Consider the following 20,964-nt stretch of genomic DNA (forward strand, 5'->3'; position numbering starts at 1 on the left):
ATATATATTTGAGGTACTGTAATATACAAAGTTATTCATAGCACTCAACTTTACAATCAGCCATGATAAAATTCCATGTGTATCGTTTCTCCGACCTCAAATCTCAACCCCATCATGCCAGTATCAGAGATCATGCCTGCCTGGGCCATATGGGGTGCCAGGGACTGAACCTGGATCAGCTGCATTTCAAGGCAAACACTGTAACCGCTATCCTATCACTCTGGATCCTTCTTGATCTTTTTTTTGTACTCTATATAGCTTATTTTTTTAAAATTTTTTTTAAATTTATTTTTTAATAGTGAGGCACCATGAGGTACAGTTGTAGACTTACACATTTTTGTGCTTGGGTTTCGATTATACAATGATCAAACACCCATCCCTCCACCAGTGCGCATTTCCCACCACCTCGGATCCCAGCATCCCCTCCAAGATCCCAAGAGTCGTCCAAGCCTAGTTGTGGAGGAAAAAAAAGAGCCAAGAAATTATGAAGATGTTTCTAACGTCATTCTGCTCCAATGTCTTCCTGTCACAGACAAGAAGCATGGGATGGCACTTCCTAGGCAACAGCTGTGGCACAGCACAGATCTTCACTGGGCAGGAGAGCGGTGGATGGGAGGTGGGGGGGAGGGGAATTTTTTGAATGAAATAACTGCCGTGACTTTTGACATCACATATGACAAGTGTTTTAATTATTGAAACAAGTCTGTTATTTTTGCTGAAATGGACCAAACATTTGTAATTTGAAGAAAACAAAAGCAGCAAAGGAATCTGTATTTCTTTCAGAGGCTAGGAATAAATAACAGAATATTTAGACATAGAATGATGAGATAAGGAGATTTTTTAAAAAAAATTTACTTAAAACTTTGTCTCCAATTACACAAGGTGAAAGTTATTTGTGAGTCCTGACTGCTGTTACCAAAGCTATCTGTCTAATCTGAATTAGTGGCAGAAGATTTTGTCTTTTATCTTTGTAAAACTTAACCTGGAAATTTAATTTATTTTCTCAGATAGTCATATTTTCACATGACCGTCCATACTATTGGCATAGTCTCATAGGCAAAACTACCTAGTCTTCTCCAAGACTGGATGCTCGTTTTCCATCTTTTCACCTACAGACCAAAGATTTTAAAGTCAAACAACATTCTCAAAGAAGAAATACAAATGTCCAAAATACACATGAAAAAGTTCTATATCACTAATCATTATAGAAATGCAAATCAAAACAACAATGAGATATCATCTCACATCACAGACACCAGAACACACACACATACACACACACAACCAAAATAACAAGAACAACCAATGTTGGCATGGACATGGGGAGAAAGAGACTCTTCTTCATTGTTGTTCAGAATACTGACTGGTCCAGCCTTTTTGCAAAACAATGTGGGCATTCCTTAAAAAGCTAGAAACTGAGATTCCATATGATCCAATTCTGGGACCCATAAACACATAGTAGAAATGCTATCTGTACTTCCATGTTCATTGCAGCACTACTTACAATAGCCAGAATCTGTAAAGAACCCAATGACTGGTTAAAGAAACTATGACACATCTATACAATGGAATACTGTGTGCTTGTTAGGAAAATGAAGTTATAAAAGTTGCTTATAAATGGATGGACATGGAGAATATAATGATGAATGAAATGACTAGACTCATTTGTGGGATATAAAAAACATAATATGAAGCTAATACCCAAACAGTAAGAAAAAGGCTAGGAGGATTAGTCCACTTTTTGAAGCCTAACTAAAATGCTGGGGGAGAAGGCAACTGAGATAGAGAAGGGACCACTATGACAATGAAAGTTGAAAATGATCACTCTGGATAAGAACTCTATGCTATAAACAGGTAAAGGAACAGATATAATAACCTCTCAGCACCTGTATTGCAAACTATAATGCTCCAGAGGTGGGGGAAGAGAGAAAGAGACAGAGAGAGAGAGAGAGAGAGAGAGAGAGAGAGAGAGAGAGAGAGAAGTGCCTGCCATAGAGACAGACTGGGAGGAGGATGGTGGGAGGGAAACTGGGAATATTGGTGGTGGGAAATGTACACTGGTGGAGGGTTGGTTGTTGGTTCAGTCCTGTATGACTGAAACCCCACCATGATGAACTTTATAACTCTGTATCTCATGGTGACTCAATAAAACTTAATATAAAAACTAAAGTAAAATAAAAAACATTAACTGAAGAATTACACTTAAAAGAAGAGGCCTCTAACACATCTACATATGACTGTCACCCACATCAGCCTCTGAGGTTAGAACATGAATATTGACCTTCAGACTGGCAGAAAGGAGATATGTGGTGCAAAATTCCAGTTTCCACAGGAGCCAGTTTCCTCAAAGGAGGTAAGTTATTTGGGGAACATGCTTATGAGTGTTTAAAATCAATGTGTGTTGTGGACAGATCTCCAGAGGGCTCTCAGAACCCTGCCCCTCCCCAACCAGTAAGCACAACAGGGCTCATCACACATCCTCTGGGGCATCTGTGAAGATAATTTGTAAAGAACTGAAGCTTGGCCTCCTGAGAGCTTTTTCCCTGACGTTCTCCCCACAGGACTAAACAAATAGTTGAGTCACAGCCAAGTTTAATCTGAAATTGATTCTATGTATGTGCAGGATCCTGGTTCAATCTCTGCCATCCCATAAGGTCCCTGAGCATCACCAGGAGTAATTCTTGAGTACAAAGCCAGGAGTGACCCTTGAGCATTGCTGGGTGTGACCCCAAAACTAATAAAACAAAAAATCAAGAATATTTACTGAGTCTTTGTTTTAGGTGACCATATGATGAACAGTCTTTCATATGTGTCCCTCAAATCTGGAAAGTATATAGAGGCATTTACTGATTTTCGTTACCTGCACTGTTCAGTGGTCTCAACAGTATATTTTAACTGAGGAATATGTTCTTGGGCAGCTTTTTAAAGCAGAAAAGGCAAGCAGAGTGCACATTGCAGTTAGAAGATGTGCCAATTTGTGCAGCTGCTGTCTAGTTATCAGACAAATAGGCAGTCATATTTCTTGATTTCCTCTCCCAACAGCAATGTGAAGAGAATGATGCAATTACCAGAATTTCCTAGGGCTCAAGGATAACACTTGAATTTTGGATATATTTTCTAGATTCATGTCTCTGGGTAATAAGACTGACAGTGATGTTTTGAGGTGCAGGGTAATGGAAGGGGATGTTATATTTCCCCCTACCTATTATACTCTTGCTGTGGTACATTCTGATTCATGTCAGTAGAGGAAATGTTAACCCAATTCCTGAAGGTTGCATTTTTAAGAAAATACTGATGATACAATGGAGAAATTAAAATAGGCATTGCTTCCATGTTGGTCTTTTCATATCAGACATATTGGAAGGGGTTTATTTAGTTCTAAAGACATGCATTGCATACGATCTTGTACACTCAGGGTCAGTAGGGCTCAGGCATTGAAGTAGGACAGTCTGGGTTCCATGTCATTATTTTCTGTATGACTTTTCCGGTACTCATGTATTTAATATTCATTTTTAAAATGGAGATAATAATATTTCCTTTATCATTGTGTTGGAAGATTAAAATAATACATATGGTAGGCTAAATTGACACCAGGCATCTTGGATACACTCAGATATTAACACATAATGTCATATTGTTGCTTGATATTTAATAGAAGTATGAGAGTTGGTAATACTCTTCCAGGATTAGGGGGAAAATAAAACTAAAAGGGCCTTTTGTAAATCTCAACACCTCTTTTGTTCTCTACTAAGGTAGACTAGCTTGTAGAGTACTATGTTCAGTAACTCTCTTCTTTTATATGCACATATCCTAGTTTAGCCCATGATTATCTGCAATCATTTAAAATTACATAATTTGATCTTTATTGCTACCACCTACTATGCACAAAATATGTTCAAAACACAAACACCTAATTTAATCATGTTTTTCACATATGCCAAAGTCACAGTAACTGTTGACATTCAAATCAAAGCTAAGTCCAAGTCCGTTACATTAAACTCAACTTCACATGACTCCACCTCATCTACATAGTCCTGCAGCATCCTTCCTCAAAAGCATTGTTGGCACTCATCTTTCTTATCATCTCATGCCCTATTACACATATTTACACAAACTGTCATAGGCTTTCACAAACTTGCATAGGCTGATGCTACCTGGCATCACACGGCACAGTTTGGTAAGCACTGGCACATCTTGGTATATCTGACACAGGTTCACACTGAAGAGCATAGCTGGCACAGACTGGCATGGGTTGGCATTGACTGGCACATATGCCATATGTCAGCTCTGATGGGCATATTCTGGCACTGAATAGCAAGGCTGGCATTGATGGCCATGGATCAACACTGTCAGACACAACCTGTCATGTGTTGGCACATACTGGAACCAAATGGCATGAGATGGCATTGAATACCCTGTCATGAGTTGGCCTGATTGTCATGTACTGGGACTGATTGACACAAACTGGTTTAAACTGGCACAGGTTGGCACTGTCTGGTATGTGTTAGTACTCTTATGTGGTAGTACTGTCTGACACAGGTTGGTACTGACTAGTACAGGTTTGCACTGAATGGGACAGCCCAAGAGGTCGGGACAGGTTGACACATATTGGCAATTCTTTGCACAGGTTAGCAAGCCTGGCACCAGGTCACACAGGCTGGTAAATCTGGCACAGAATGGCACAGACATAGGTTGGTGCCAACTTGTACAGGTTAGCTCAGCTAAAAACTGACTGACATAGGTCAGTACAACTTGGCACATGGTGAGACTGACATTGCCTGGAACATATTGGCAAACTCTCGCACATGTTGGCACAGTCTGGCATAGGCTGGCACAGTTTAGCACCCCATTCTAGAATTGTTAGGTGTCCCAGGTTATTACATGCGGGCTTATCTCCTCTTGCTTCATGCCATTTCCTAAGACAGTATGGCAAATGCAATTGGGACTTAACAAACCTCAATTAGTCAGGTCAAACTGAGCTGGACTTCCCTCAGTAGCTCTTGCAGATTGTTATGTGTGATGCTCTGGACTCTCTAGTTAAAGAATATTGTTTTCATTATCTACTACAATCTTTTTTAAAAAAATCCTTTCATTGAGGGGAAATGGACCACAAATTGGATGTTTGCGGCAAGATATATACCTTAATAACTATGACTGAATTACACAGTTAATTACTTATTAGAATTTAAAATGAAAACATAGTTTTTTGAAGCTGATATCCATAAAAAATTCTAACTCATTTCCCTTTTTAAAAAGTTTTCACACAAGAGTGAACTAACTTTAGAGCTCATCAGTCATGACAGCATTTCACAATTACCACCAGATTACCAAAAAACACTTTAGAATTTTCAGTAGTAATTTAGTAATTATTCAAGGAGGCCTTTGTTAAGTTTGCTAGTTGTACTTCTATAGTCAACTATTCATTTGAATTTATTCTACATATTAAAATCAGTTTTTTTCTACCTAATTATCATTTATACCCCAATAAAGGTCCAAATTATGCTGCTTTTACTATGTCCAAGCCTTGATTTAACACAAGGTTTCTTACAAGTAACTGGCACTCTTGACATCTTTTTGGGGGGATTTTTTTTCTTTTTTTATTATTTTTAAAGGTAAAGGCCCTCCCATTGGTCATCGATTTGCTCGAGCGGGCCCAGTAACGTCTCCATTGGAGACTTTGTTGTTTATTATTTTTAGTGAAACACCATGAGGTACAGTTGTAGATTTACAATTTTTTGTGCTTGGGTTTCGATTATACAATGATCAAATACCCATCCCTCCACCAGTGCCCATTTTCCATCACCATGGATAATATCCCTCCCACCCCCATCCCTCTCATCTCACCCTGCCTCTGTGGCAGGGCAATCCCCTGTGTTCTCTCTCTCTCCTTTTGGGAGTTGTGGTCTGCAAAAGAGGCATTGAGTGGCAAACAGGTTCAGTCCATAGTCTACTTTCAACATGCATCTCCCCTCCTGGGAGAATCCTCCTAACACCCTTTATTTGGTGCTCCCTTCTCTATCTGAGCTGCCCTTTCCCCTAGAATGCCTGGCTGGTCTCTAAGCTATGGAGTAATCCTCCTGGTGCTGATCTCAGCTATTCTTGGGTATTAATCTCATATTTTGTTACTTTATATCCCCCAGATGAATGCAATCTTTCTATGTCTATCCCTCTCTTTCTGACTCATTTCGCTTAGCATGATACTTTCCATGTTGTACCACTTGTATGTAAATTTCATGACTTCATCTTTTCTAACAGCTACATAGTACTCCATTGTGTAGATGTACCAAAGTTTCTTTAACCAGTCATCTGTTCTAGGGCATTCAGGTTTCTTCCAGTTTCTGGCTATTGTAAAGGCACTCTTGACATTTTTTAAGGGGATGGCACAGTCAAAGGCTTTCAAAGTCTACTCCTAACTCTTAGCCCAGGGATCACTTTTGGAGAATTTCTGGACAGTTGTGGTGCCACAAATGGCTGCTTACGAGGTCCTATCCACTATGCTATCCCTCCAACCAGGCCAGTATTTTTGTTTTTATCCAATAATTCACTCAGCTATTATTTTTCATGTGAGTACTTTTTATTTGGCAAGTGGTAGGAGAAAAATTAAATATAGACCTGTACTTGTATTTAATTAAGTGGAGAGAACATCATACTTAATGTTGTGCAAACTAGATATAGAATCAGGAAACTGTTATAAATATTAACTTCCACTTTCTCACTGTGAAATTATTTAAGCTCTCGAACCTCAGTATTCCCACCTGATAAATGGGAACAATAAGATTTTCCCTCTGTGTCTCTTATAGCACAGCGGGTAGGGCATTTGCCTTGCATGCGGCCAACCTGGCTAACCTAAGTTCGATTCCTCCACCCCTCTCTGAGAGCCCGGCAAGCTACAGAGAGTATCTCGCCCACATGGCAAAGCCTGGTAAGCTACTTGTGATGTATTTGATATGGCAAATACAGTAACAATAAGTCTCACAATGGAGACTTTACTGGGCCTGCTCGAGCAAATCGATGAACAACAGGAGGACAGTGCTACAGTGCTACAGTCTCTTATAATGAAAAAGTTTAAATCACATTTAATTTTATGTGCAAACATTTTCTAAGTGAAAGGATATGATGGTTTCAATTTGTTCATAAATTCTTGAATATTTTTTAATTCAATAAGCAAGTTGAATTTTTTAATTCAAAAAGTGAAATTCTCCATTTGAGTATGAGCTGAACTTAGTAACTCTCTGATAACAATTAGAATAAAGCCAGAGATGATGTGCAGTTTTTTAGATACTCGAACATAAAAATCACAGTAGATTTTTGCTTAAGTCACTCTACTTTTCAATCCACTTGATCTGGGGCAAGCCAGCTGCCCTGTTGTAAGCAGCACCGTCTAGAGACTCACTTTGGGAGGGACTGAAGTTTTCTGTCAATTACATTGGAATTGAACAGAACCTTCTCTCCAGTTAAGCCTTCAGACGACGGCAGCCTCAAACAATAGCTTGGTTACAACCTCATGAAAAAAACCCCAGGCACACCATCCAGTCAAGATGCTTCTGGATCTTCAACCCTTCAAAACCACATAAAATAATATGTATTTTGTAAGTTGGTAAGCTCAAGAATAATTTATTATGTGATAATGGGTAACAAAAACATAGAGTTCTATGGACCTGGAGAGGTAGTAGAGTGGGTTGGGCATTTGTCTTGCATATGGAATACTAGGATTCAATTTCTGGCCCTGCTAGGAGTGATCCCTGAGTATCACGGGGTGTGGCCTCCCAAAAGCAAAAAAGATACAGGACGAGTGCTAAAGACATTTCAGTAGAGAATATTATAATCTAGTTTGATTTATTTGTGATTAATGAGGCAGAGGCAGAAGAAAAACGTTTGAAAAAGGGATATTGCAAAAACTGACAACTAGTTTTATAAATAAATATGCAGTTTCTAATAGGTAATCTGCAGACACTATTCACTTTACCAGAGGTTTCCTCTTCTGAGAGGTACCAACCTGTGACAGTTCCCACAGGGTATAGCCAAAGGCTACAGGCTAAAGAAATTGGTCATTCCTACTGACTGCTTTTATATTCCAATTTCAGTTCTCATGTTGAACTAAAATAATTAGTCTTAATTAAAAAAGAAATTTTAACTATATATTTTCTATTGAATATACTTTTTTTTGGCATTAGGGGAAGTCATCACAGTCCTTTATTAAGCACAAGGTCCATGAACATGAGAATTTATTATTTGTTTGCATCAATGCCAACTTCTGAAAGTCACTGCTTTTCTCTGCCACACCAACACTGACCCAACCTGACCTCCATTATTAATAATGCTTCTGGGAGGCTGGATTCATAGCCCTCAGCAGTCAACTTTGTCAAAATTAATTTGAACCAGAACAAATTGTAGTGTGAAACCCTCTATGCTACCTCTGGTCTACACAATTCCCATTTATAGCCAATTGCTTAGATACCCCACTGAGAGCTGAGGAGGAAAATTATTAGTCTGTTAACCTACTTAATAATGTATACAAACTTTAAAATTATCACTGAACGTTGTTGACCTTGATTTTGCCAGAGCTTCAGGGAAAGGCTTTGGGAGTTATATTAACTCTTTGAAGTTTTGAGAATAGACTTTAATATCTCTATCTAAAATGTCAAGTGAGAGAAAAGGGCATGAGTCATGCAATTTTTTTTAACTGTTTTTATAAGTCTGCTCGGTTGAAGGATTAGAAGCTCACAGAAACTAAAGCAACATGAAAACATTCTTACTTATATGAGATGTGCTTTTGGCTGGAGAAGGTTGGGTGCCAGGGGAAGATTCTGCCACACTGACTGGAAGATCTGTCAGAAAGTTCACTGATCCTGAAAGGATAAAACAGAAATTTATAATGAATAACCTATTGTGATAGAGAGGCCAAGTATTGACTTGGTTCTCCCCCACTAAAAAAGCCTTTATTGATTCATATAACAAATCATTATTGGGCTCTGCTATAATAAGGCAGTGGGATATATAATGGTGACTAAGACAAGGGACTGCTGTTAAGCCTTGAAAGTAGGTAGCAGGCATCAGGAACTGTGTACTATGTGCCCTGAACAATAGAAACCCCAGACACCATCTAAAGGCACATCAACTGGCCTAGGTTGGGGTATCAGACAAGCTTCTTCTTTTCTTTCTTTTTTTAAATTTTACTGAATCATTGTAAGAAAGTTACAAGCTTTCATGTTTGGGTTACAATCACACAATGATCAAACACCCATTTCTCCACTAGTGCACGTTCCCCACCACTAATCTCCCCCGTATACCCTTCTTCCCCACCCTCCCCCTGCCTCCATAGCAGACAACTCTCTCTCATAGCAGACTACTCTCTCTCTACTTTTGGGCATTATGGTTTGCAATACAGATGCTGAGAGGTCATCATGTTTGGTCCTTTATCTGCTTTTGGCACATGTCTCCCATCCCAACTGATTCCTCCAGCCATCATTTTCTTAGTGATCTCTTCTCTATTCCACCTGCCTTGTCCCCTCTGCTCAAGAGGCAGGCTTCCAGCTACGAGGCAATCCTCCTGACCCTTGTATTTTGTCCTTGAGTGTCAGCCTCATGTTATGTTATTCTATACTCCATAAATGAGTGCAGTCCTTCTGTGTCTGTCCCTCTCTTTCTGACTCATTTCACTTAGCATGATACTCTCCAGTCTATCCACTTATAAGCAAATTTCACGACTTAATTTCTCCTAACAGCTTCTTCTATATGACCCCGCAATGCCACTTCTGAGAATATACCCAGAGGATGCAAAAAAAAAAAAAAGTCCACAGTAACACAATCTTTTTGAAGTGCTATTTAACCAGAGAGAACTAGTGCCCTTCACACTGAACTAGGACCACAGCTTTGCACATGTCCAGCCTTCTAGAAAGAAGGTGCATGCATTTCCCAGGGAATCAGGCAAAATTTAGTATCACTGCTTCAGTGTAAACATGTGATAATTTTTTTGAGAGATTAACTCAAAGTTCAGAGGATAATGTGTTTGTGCACATACATATTAACATGGGCAGAGTTCCAGGGATCATACCATTAAGGCAGGATTAGCATGGCACCCACTTGTAAGTAATTGAATTGAATTTATACTGAGTTATATAACCTTCTTCTAAAGTTTCCAATATCCAGCAAATTGTGGTAGAGCTGAGCATAACCCAAGTCGCCGTCTGTGCCCTTGAAACAAAGAGAAGAACACTGCCTCATGAATTATTCTGATTTTATTTTATGAGTGTGTGATAGAATGTCATATCTCTGAAACTAGAGGAAGTGGTAAAGATATTAATGGTCTTGAAAAGTTGTAATAATGATTTGCAAATCTGCTTTACTTTTATATGCATTACTTTACTATGGTGTATGCATATTTGACTACTGCTATTTATAAGCTTCTAATTTGCCATTATATTTCTAATATTTTTCATATAGTGAAATTTCCATTACTTGATTGAGTTCAGAGTAGGAAATATTATGGTTAGTCAAATATCATAATAAGTAGAATGATCCTATATAGCAATTTTCAAGTCACTAAAGTGTTTTTTGTTTCAGATCCTGTGCTTCAAATTTAAAGTATTGAAACAATTAAAATACATGTCCTATCCATATGCATTTATGTCTCATATGTGGCTTTGTTTTTCATAAGCACTGAAATTGCATATATTGCATATAATTAAATGATTTTTTTAACTTAAAAGAAATATTAAGATTTTTGAAATCTCTTGACTGTTAGTATTTGGTATTAATTTTAATTAAACACATAGGTTAAAAAATGCCACTCAATGAATGATTATTATTGTGTTTTGAAGAAAAAATTGGTTATATTTACGAGAAATTCTTGGAAACACAAATCAGTTGATTACCATTTGAAGAAATTATTTAGAGCTATATTTGATAATCAAAAATATAATAGTTTAGAATTATGTGGAAAGAGCTTTCTGATTCATAATATTGTGGAATTAGTGAATATTTTTTTTGTTTCAGTTAGAAATATTTTGAGCCAATGGCAATTGTGGCCATCCTTTGCTGACCATTTTGAATAGACAACTCACCGAAGGAAACAGTGATCTTTTCAGATGACATGTTCCGTATCTTATTTCCAGGGACTGGAGACAGAGCCACGCACCAAACAGTCATATTGTTTGATTGGGCAGGCATATCACCAGACAGCCTTGTCAAAACTGACTTCAGTTCCCAAAATCCATCTTGATCTTTTTCCATTTTATTAGTAATGCTTATTTCTACAAGAAAGATAAGGACAATATTACTCACCAGGTTTTCTATTTAAGCGACAAATGATGCAGATGTCAAACTAGAATTAAACTCAAAATGGTCAAACTGTTCCTCTTGGCAAGTAAGGACTTATTTCACAGGCCTGAGACTAAAATGAGTTGTTTTTCTAAACTCTAGCATACCATTGATCCATGATGAAAATATAGAATGTGTCAATTATTACTGTTGCTTTGTTTGCGGACATGGATCCATGGAATTTTGGAGCAAGCTGTTGTCTCATCTGCTTTATTTATTGATGATGGTAAGACTGATGATTTGCTTGGTCTGGGAGAGAACCTGGTTTCGTAAAAGGCCCAAGTATGACCAGTAGTATGTAACATTAACTTAAGCCTTAATTAATTAGTTGACATTAATTAATATTAAATAGACCTTACTACAGTTAAGGCTCTATTTGAGCTCCTACCTCTAAGGAATTTTGTATTACATTGCTTGTTTCCCCTTGTAAAACAGCAAGAAATTAATGTAAAACCAATTGTTTTCATGGGACAGAATGTTTGGAACTCCCGCAGCTTCTTTTCATTAAAAGAGTCAAATGCTCTAACATTATTATTACTCACCAAACTAATAGCTAAATAAGGTTTTGCACTCATGGAATTCTGACAAAATTTTCTTGCCCCGTGGTTGGAAGAAAAATCTGCACATCAAATCAAGGTTTATTTAAAAAGAAAATATACTTTTGTTGACAATAGATATTTTCAGAATTGTGTTCTGCATTTGGGGGCAAGCTATTTTTCAAATGAGCTAACAAAAAAAAAAAGCAATATGCATGAAGCAACTGCAAAATGCTTTTGCAACAAGCCAAAGGCTTCTCAAAATGCATTGCAAAGTCCAGAAAGATATTACAGGAATTCGGGTACTTACCTTCATGGAGCCTACTAGGGTTAAAATCCCCTGAACCACATATGGTCTCCCAAGTACTGCCTGGAGTATTACCTAAGCAAGATTGAGGAGTAAGCCCTAAACACTGTGGGTTGTGACTTCAAAGCCATAAATAAGTAGAAAATTAAATCGTGGTCAATATAATCATTCATCAATATAAGTTTTAATTTTATTAATTAAAATAACATAGCAATAGTTACTTGACACAAATACTGTTCAATATATATTGAGTTTTTGGGGAAATGACCCAGGAGAAAGGAGCAAGGATATTGGCTCAGGCAGATAATTTTTCTGGCAGAGGCTTCTGCATTTACCACCTATGAAAAATGTTGCTTTGTACATTATCACCCGAGCTTGTCTCAAAGTGTGTATCTGCTCCAGGAATTTATAATCCTCCTGGTGAAAATGTTCTTTGTTGTGAACCCATGTCCTTAAGTACACTTCCTCTAGTCCCCTCACTGCTCTTCACTCAGGTATTTGGAAGAAATTGTAGAAATTATTTTATTTATTGCACAACACAAGTGGTACTATTTTAACTGAACTAAGAAAAAAATTAAATGCATGCCAAATTGAAATCTTTCTTTCAGATAAGGGATTTGCTTTTACTAATAAATATCATTCATGTGTACATGCAAATTGACAAAAAATACACGGGGTTTCTTCTCTTTTCTTTGTGATGCTGAGAATAGAACAAAGACTTCACTCATGCAAGGCTACTACTGAGCCACCATCCTGGCATTCAACTTTATTTCTTGATGAAAAATATTAAATTTTAGCCTCTTGTAGGAGGTATATATACTATCAAAAGATGGTAGGTCATCAAGGTAACATTTTTCTTCTTTTTTGAAAAAAATTATGTGTGTGTGTGTCATACCCAGAGATGCTCAAAGGTTACTCCTGGCTATGCAGGAATCACTCCTGGGGGTTCTTGGGGACAACCTGGGATGCCAGGGATTAAACCTGGCATGGCTGCATGCAAGGCAGGCCCTATACCCACTGTACCATCTCTCTAGCTTCCAAGGTGACAATTTTCTCGTAAGGAGAATTTTTCTTAAATATCAAAGTTCACTTGAATAATGGCAATTTGTGCTCTTTGTTTGATTTCTTTCCTTGCTAAATCCGTGTTCACTGATTGATTTCCTTACCTTTTTCGCCTTGCGGTGAGTTTCCATCTATTAACCAGCGAAGTGATGCTTCAGGAAATACTTTCTTCAATAAGCAGGTAAATACTCTCTGGGAATAAAGACAGAACACACAAAAACTGTTTGAAAATTCAGAAGAAAGTTATACCCTTTACTACTCCACACACTCCCATACCAAGTAAACTGGTGGAGAAAATTTTTTTTTTCACATTTGACAAATGTGAAAATGTTTGTGACTAGAATGGGAAGGAATGGGAGTGAAGATAGATGGTCGGCAACTACACCACCTCCGCTTTGCTGATGACATTGTTTTAATAACACCAAACATCAGCCAAGCGGCACAAATGCTGGCCGACTTTGACCATGAGTGTGGAAAGGTAGGACTACAGCTGAATCTCACGAAGACAATGTTTATGAGAAACAGCCTTGTTCCTGATGCCCCATTCGCTCTCAATGGAACGACCATCTCCGAGTGCAACAGCTATGTGTACCTAGGTCGAGAGGTCAACATGACAAATGACCTGGCACCCGAGCTGCGCAGGAGGAAGAGAGCGGCTTGGAACGCCTTTAAGAACGTCGAAGAAATAGCTAAGAGGACGAAGAACCTCCGGCTCTGGGCACATCTCTTTGATTCCACTGTTCTTCCTGCATTAACATATGCCTCAGAGACCTGGGCCCTACGCAAACAAGATGAGAACGCTATTCAGGTCTCCCAAAGAAGAATAGAAAGAGCTATGCTTGGAATATCACGTTTCACTCAAATGAGAGAACGAATCCGGAGTTCTGACATCCGTCGACGATCAAGGATCAGGGACGCTGTCTCATTTGCCAAGGTGTCGAAAATCAGATGGGCTGGTCACGTAATGAGATTTAAAGACGACCGTTGGACTAGAGCTGTTACTGATTGGATTCCACGGGATGTCAAGAGACCGTGTGGCCGCCCACCTACCAGATGGTCAGACTTCTTCGTCAAGATCATGAACGATCGGTTTGAGGCCCTTCATGTTCCCGGAGCGAAGAGATGCCATTGGGCTACACTAGCACGCGACAGGGACAAATGGAGACGTTACTGGCGCCCGCTCGAGCAAATCGACGACTAACGGGAAGTTAAGTGATTAAGTGATTGACAAAATGTGTCTACCTTTAGGAGTTTGTGCCAAAGTATTTACTAAAATATGCTAACTCTTCTAGAGATGTTATAATTTCATGGCTAGAATCCTAGAGTAACTTAAGTTGAATGTAGGACCATGCTCATGTTACAAATATAGATTATGGTTTCCGGGAAAGTGGAATTACAATTCTCCATAAGCAAAATAAACTCCTGGGGGGGGGCACAGGGAATCTGTACCAGAGATTAAACCCGAGTGCAAAACAAGAGCTTTAACCCCTTGACTATCTCTCTAGCTCCCATTTTAGTGTTTTCACCATCCCATCACCATTAGGTAAGTTGTACATCTCAATATTTCTATTTGATAGATAAGAAAACATAGGAACAGAATGGTTAAAGTTTGTGGAAAAGTAGGTGAAGGTACAGCTGAGATATATGTCACTTCAGCCTTCATATAAAATATTTTGGGGACCTTAGGGCCACATTTGGAGTCACTTGAAGACTATTCCTGACTCTGTGCTCAGAGGTTACTCCTAGCAATGCTCAAGGGACCATGGGATGTCAGGGATGGAATCCAGGCCTCATCTAAACAAAGCATATACTCAGATCTTTAAACTATCTGTATGGAACTTCAGTGTAATATATTTTATGATAATACACATTGTATTGAAATACAAAAATGAAATAGAATAGAAGGGTGCTTATATTCCGAATCAGAAAACTTAGAAATAAGATTGGTTATATTTTAGTAACAAAACTCTGTGCGTGCATTTGTTTGTGTGTGTGTGTATCAGAGAGAGGATTCTTCATCAATATGGTTAAAATATAGAACAAGATTTATTCGATATGCTGGTGGATTTTTTTTGGTCACACATGAGTGTACAAGGCTTACTCCTGCCACTGCACTCAGGGATCATTTCTGATGGGTTTTAGGGGAACATATACAGTGCTGGGGATCAAAACTAGGTTGTCTGCATGTAAGGCAAACATCCTTCCTGTGGAACTATCACTTTAGCCCTGGATATCCTTTTTTTTTAATCTTAGACACTGCACTAAGGCCAGAGATATGACTCAGTGGTACAGTAATTGTTTTGCATGTGTGAGGCCTTGGATTTGATTATTGGCACTTCAAAACAAACAAAATACCATTGATTCCAAGGTTCTGCAAAATTATATGCCTACTTGTATTAATTTTAAGAAATAAATATATTTTATGTATGACTAGTCCCAATTTTTACCTTTCAAGCAATTCCCACAATTGATAAATCTGCTAGTTAGAAAATTAGTTAGTTGTATATGATGCTCAGAGTCCCTACATACTAGTTACTCCCAAAGACAGACTATTAGTTCTGAAGACAGATTCCAAGATTCTATTTAAGAATATGGTGGTTGAATTGAAATGCCACCCACTTTCTCTAAAATAGAAAAGCCACAGACTAAACTAGCTCAAACTGAGGTCAAACATCTTATGAAATGCCAAGCACGTGTGGTTGTGTTGTACAAGCAAAGCTATCTTCAGGTGAAAATTTCTGCTTGTATAGATGAGGAAGAAATATGATGCAAATTAGTAGTGAAGGGGCTTGGAGAAATAGCACAATGGTTAAAGCACTTGGATCATACTCAAGTGACCTGTCAAAGATCCCTATCACCCCCGATGGTCTGCTGAGTCTGCCAGGAGTGATTCCTAAGTGCAAGCCCTGAGAACAGCCAAGTATGGTCCTCAAATCAAAACAGATTTTTTTTTTAAAAAAGGTAGCAGTAAGTGCTAAAAGTATTTGGAGAGTTCTATAGGAGTTAAAATGGAACAAATCAGGGTATAAGCTAGAGAACAAATACATTTTGTGGGCAAGAGGTGGGCTTGGGTTCTGCAGGTATTCCTTGGAAAGCAGTGGGGAATGCAGAGAGAGAGAGACAGAGATAGAGACAGAGACACAGAGAGAGACAGAGAGAGAGATTTGGGGGGAAAAGTGCTCAGCAAATGGAGTACACAGCTGTCCAATTGGCCTGGGAAGCAGAAGAAAGCCAGAAAATGGTTGGAGCCATAAACGATGAAGAAACCAGAAAAATGAATCTAAACCTTTCTGTAAGACTGACCATTTCCTTATTTTGGATTCACCAATTAGAAGTTGAGTGCATATTCATTCAATATGTCTATGTTTGGTCAGGACATTTTCCAAAGGGTTTTTCACAGAACATCTTAAAACCAATTAGTTCTAGGCTAGAAAGAACTAGAACTCTTGATTCCCTTCCCTAATTTGTCTACTCTTCAATTCCTTCTTAGCATCTCTTTTTTTCTTGCTCAAGTCTTTTATTTCCGTTTAAAGTTAAGTTTCCACTCTTCAGATATTTTTACTTCGCCATTTTTGAGAGATTCCTCCTATGCAATGTTCGGGCACCAAGGGATATTCCTAACAATGCTCGATCAACCTCGTCTGAGGGTCTGCTAGGGTCTGAAGAGCCATTCAGAGCTGTAAGTGCTGGGGTCATCCCGGTGGTGCTTAGGGGGTTCTTGACGTTTTCATCTTTTCTCCTATAACTTAAAATGTTTACTTCTGTAAAGACTGTCTTTAAATCTTCCCTCTCCTTTTGCTCAGTTTCTCTTTTCTGTCTCCTCCACACAAACACTCCTATATAGACACGTGCTTGTTTAAATTCTGTATATGTGTATATGGATTTTATGTATTAATAATTTTGTAAAGATATATATATATATATTATCTATAACGTCTAAGCTCTCCAAATCTAAAAGCACAGTTGGACACCTGGGCCAAATGTCCGAAAGCACAGATGCCTTGAGGCATGTGAGTTCTCTATTGTATCTTCCCCTTTTTCCGCTTCAATCTCATTCTTTGCTTGAGAAGTCAAGTGATCTAGTTGGGAAGCAGATCTAAGTCTTGTAGGGGCTTGACTTACTGTTTCGCATCATGACATTTGCCAAGAACTCCGTGTGTGTGTGTGTGTGTGTGTGTGTGTGTGTGTGTGTGTGTGTTGAAACTGGAGCCAGAGAAAGATTTGTGTGCATGTCTAAGTATTGCAGAAGAGCTCATCCAGCACAGGCACAGCCACTTGGAATGCAGGTTCCTCTGGAAGGAGGGAACTGAGTTGGAAGCGCCCTCCTCCTCCTGGTAGCCGAGCCAGCCCACAGCTCTCCACGCTCACAGGGGCACTCAGACTGTATGGAGCCAGAAGAGATAGGTTTAGAGCTGCTTGCCTGTAAGTACCCACTTGTGACTGGGGTGGTGAATATTTTCTACTTATTTTGGGATAGAAACTTCACTATATGGTTCTCATTTATTTAAGAAGCCAGTGTGTGTGTGTGTGTGTGTGTGTGTGTGTGTGTGTGTGTGATTAGATGGTTCTCATTTATTTAAGAAGCTAGTGTGTGTGTGTGTGCTTGTGTAACTAGATTTTTAAAAACTGTAATGGAATTTTCCACTTATTTGTTTCATCATTAAAATGGGATAAATAAGCCAAACACCTGGCATATACTGCTATTAGATGGTTATGTCGGCTGTTGGCCTTGCAGGTGATGGTATGGGGGATAGTGGGATGGTGAGATGCTTGTTGAGGATGAAAGATGACCTCAAATCCATGAGAGGTCATCTACCTCTCTTTCCTCCGTGCAGGCCAACTTTTTTTTCAAAAAAATAAGAAGGCAAGGCTTGCTGTTTGGACTTCTTAGAATCCTGGCCTCAGGGATATATCACTAGGAATACACTGAACTCATTTTGGGAACTTTATTGCCCAGCTGCTGGTAGGCTGTATACTCTCTGCACAACTGCTTGCTGTAAGATCTAAGGAAGTTCTAGTTCTCATTACAGCAGCACCTGTTCCACAGGCTTCTCTCTAGTTGAGGGAGACCTGAAGAGACCACAGCCCCAGGGGACTTGAATTATCTTAACTGAGACTGTTCCTTATGCTTCAAAATTTGTATTTTATAGATATTTGAGAGCACAGAGACAGTGGACACAGCCAGGAAGAGAATCAAGAAAGAATCTCAACATCCCAAGCACCCACTGTCACGGAGGACACTGAATTCACTGACCGGTTTTGTAACTATTGGACTAAGTTGTTTGTCTGCTTAGGCTGGCTGAAGAGAGAGCAGCACACATCTCGGGCGTGAAGGGGACATTTTTGAGAGACTCAGATGCCGTTCGCCTTGACTTTGACTCATTGTGACATTCCAGTGAAGCAGAAAGAGAAAATATCACACACCCAGGTGTGGTCAGCCATTGATGCAAATCCTTAAGAGTTCTGTCAGTCCCTTGACAGACATAATTTGAGCCTTGAGTTGTGCTTCAGCTAGGACTTTTGGCTCAAAGAGAGCAGGCGAGGAGAGAGAATGAGGAGGGAAGAGGAGGAAGAGAGGACTAGGATGAAGGCAAAGGGGGACTTAGAGATGAAGGAGGAGGAGATTAGTGAGACCGGAGAACTGGTTGACCCTTTGGTGAGTGCCACGCCCAGCCCTATGCCCCACAATAAGGGTACCCGGTTTTCTGAGGCCTGGGAGTATTTCCACCTGGCTCCTGCTCGTGTGGGGCACCATCCCAACCAGTATGCCACCTGCCGTCTGTGTGGCAGACAAGTGAGCCGTGGCCCTGGGGTAAACGTGGGGACCACAGCCTTGTGGAAGCATCTGAAGAGCATGCACAGAGAGGAGCTGGAGAAGAGTGGTCAAGGTCAGGCAGAGCAGCGCCTGGACCCAAGGCCCCCAGGGTCCCTACTCCCCACGAGTATTGAGGGTGACTGGGCCAAGATCCTAGAGCAGGTGGGAACCCTGGCACTCTGGGCCAGCCAAAAGGAAAAGGAGATCTTCAGGAGGGAGAGGGCAGTAGAGTGGTGGGAGAGGGCTGTGGAGAGGAGAGAGCAAGCCCTGGAGGAAGTGGAAAGGGCCATCCTGGAGATGAGGTGGAAGGTGAGGGTGGAGAAGGAAACCCCCCAGAGGCAGAGGGACCAGCCTTCTGCAGCGCATCCCTTTCATTTTGTCTAAGTCAGACCTGGGGGAGGAGCTCTATTCAGAAATCAGAGACTTCTGTCTCTTGGAATCAGACTATTAGAATCAGAGCCAAATGCTCTGTTGCTTCCTGCCTTAATATAGGGCTGACTAGTTTAGTGGGATTAGGTTTTGAGAGAAAGCTTGAGCATCAGGATGGGTTTATTTCATCAGATCTGCATTGGCCAAATGTTTATTACAGGTTTTCTAGCACTGTATGCATCCTTTACTGAAACTTGAAAATGATAAATTGGATAAATGAGAAATGAAAATAAATGGACAAATGGAAAATAAATTGGATAAATGATAAATTGAAAAATGATAAATGACTAAAGATAAATACTTTGCCACTAGTGATTGGCTTAGGGGCAGAATATACCTCTCAGCAATGATAGTAACAGGAGACTTATACCTGGCACTTGGTTTTGGCGGAGTTGATGGTTTCAGTGGTCAGGGTGGTGCTGGTAGTTAGAAAGTGACCATTTCATCCTGAGATCCCAGCAATAGCCTGGGAATTAGGTGTTTGTGTACATTAATGTTGATTTGAAAAGTGGCTGCTCAACTTGATGGACTGGACAATTGAAGGACGAAGAATCTTGAGTCTGAAGCTTTCAGTTTCTCATAAACTCTTGTTTTCCTCTCATTGTTTCACTGTTGTTTTGCTGCTTTTATTAAACCTGCTTCATCAGTTTAACTTGTCTGAATCCTGTCAGTCCTTTCAATATTAACATACAAGTAGTGTGTGATTAGCACGAAAAGACTCCCTAGGGGGTTGGAGCAAGAGCACAGCGGGTAGGGCATTTGTCTTTCACACAGCAGACCTGGGTTTGAGTCCCAGCATCCCATATGGTCCCCTGAGCACCGCCAAGGGTAATTCCTGAGTGCAGAGCCAGAAGTAACCCCTGTGCATCGCTGGGTGTGACCCAGAAAGGATAAAGAAAAGAAAAAAAAGAAAATACTCCTTAACTCACTTAAACATGAAGAACAGAGTCTAGAAAAATTTATATGTATTTAAAAATTTTATGTCATACTAATGTCTGATAAAGGAAAGGTTAGTGAGGAGAAATGAAAGAAATACAAAAAAGAAAAAGAAAACCATGGAGCAGTGGGATCAGTACAGAGAAATAAATAAAAGGGCAGAAGTGTGAAGAAGAAAGGAAAAGGGATAAAGAAGAATTGTGAAGAAATAGGAGAGGAGAAACAGCTCTCTAGAATAATTTTATCATGCAAAAATAGGAGAGATAACTTTCTGGGAAAGTGAAGGATATAGAATGCTTTCTTAGAGCCTCAGTTCAATTTTAATGTTTTCTGCCCACAAATCATTTGGTCATCTGAGCAGTAGGTTTTCGATTTAATTCTTGCCTCTGAAATACTAAATGCATTTCAATCCATTGTGCTCTCTGATATTTTGGGGGAGAGGGTTGTTTTGGGACCAAGCCCAGCAGTGATCAGGGTTTACCCCTAGCTCTACTCAAGGATCCTCCTGGCAGTTCTTGGGGAATGGGGAACCAAACTGGGATCAGCTGTATGCAAGGCAG

At 39.6% G+C, this 20,964-nt stretch overlaps 2 protein-coding genes across 2 annotated transcripts in view; one reads left to right on the top strand and one right to left on the bottom strand.

Annotated features, from left to right (window-relative positions):
- CD96 (CD96 molecule) overlaps nt 1-20,964 on the bottom strand; it is a 93,589-nt gene that overhangs the window by 37,153 nt on the left and 35,472 nt on the right. Inside the window, exons 6-8 of the mRNA XM_056109347.1 lie at nt 13,329-13,416; nt 11,064-11,252; nt 8,757-8,849 (exon numbers count right to left, since the gene is read on the bottom strand). Of these exons, the coding sequence (XP_055965322.1) occupies nt 8,757-8,849; nt 11,064-11,252; nt 13,329-13,416 (370 nt within the window). The remainder of the gene's footprint in view (nt 1-8,756; nt 8,850-11,063; nt 11,253-13,328; nt 13,417-20,964) is intronic.
- ZBED2 (zinc finger BED-type containing 2) lies at nt 18,776-19,600 on the top strand. The gene has a single exon (XM_056109348.1). The coding sequence runs from the start codon at nt 18,776-18,778 to the stop codon at nt 19,421-19,423; it is 648 nt and encodes a 215-aa protein (XP_055965323.1). The 3' UTR covers nt 19,424-19,600.

Source organism: Sorex fumeus, unplaced genomic scaffold (assembly GCF_029834395.1).
Source record: "Sorex fumeus unplaced genomic scaffold, SorFum_2.1 ptg000265l, whole genome shotgun sequence".
NCBI lineage: Eukaryota > Metazoa > Chordata > Mammalia > Eulipotyphla > Soricidae > Sorex > Sorex fumeus.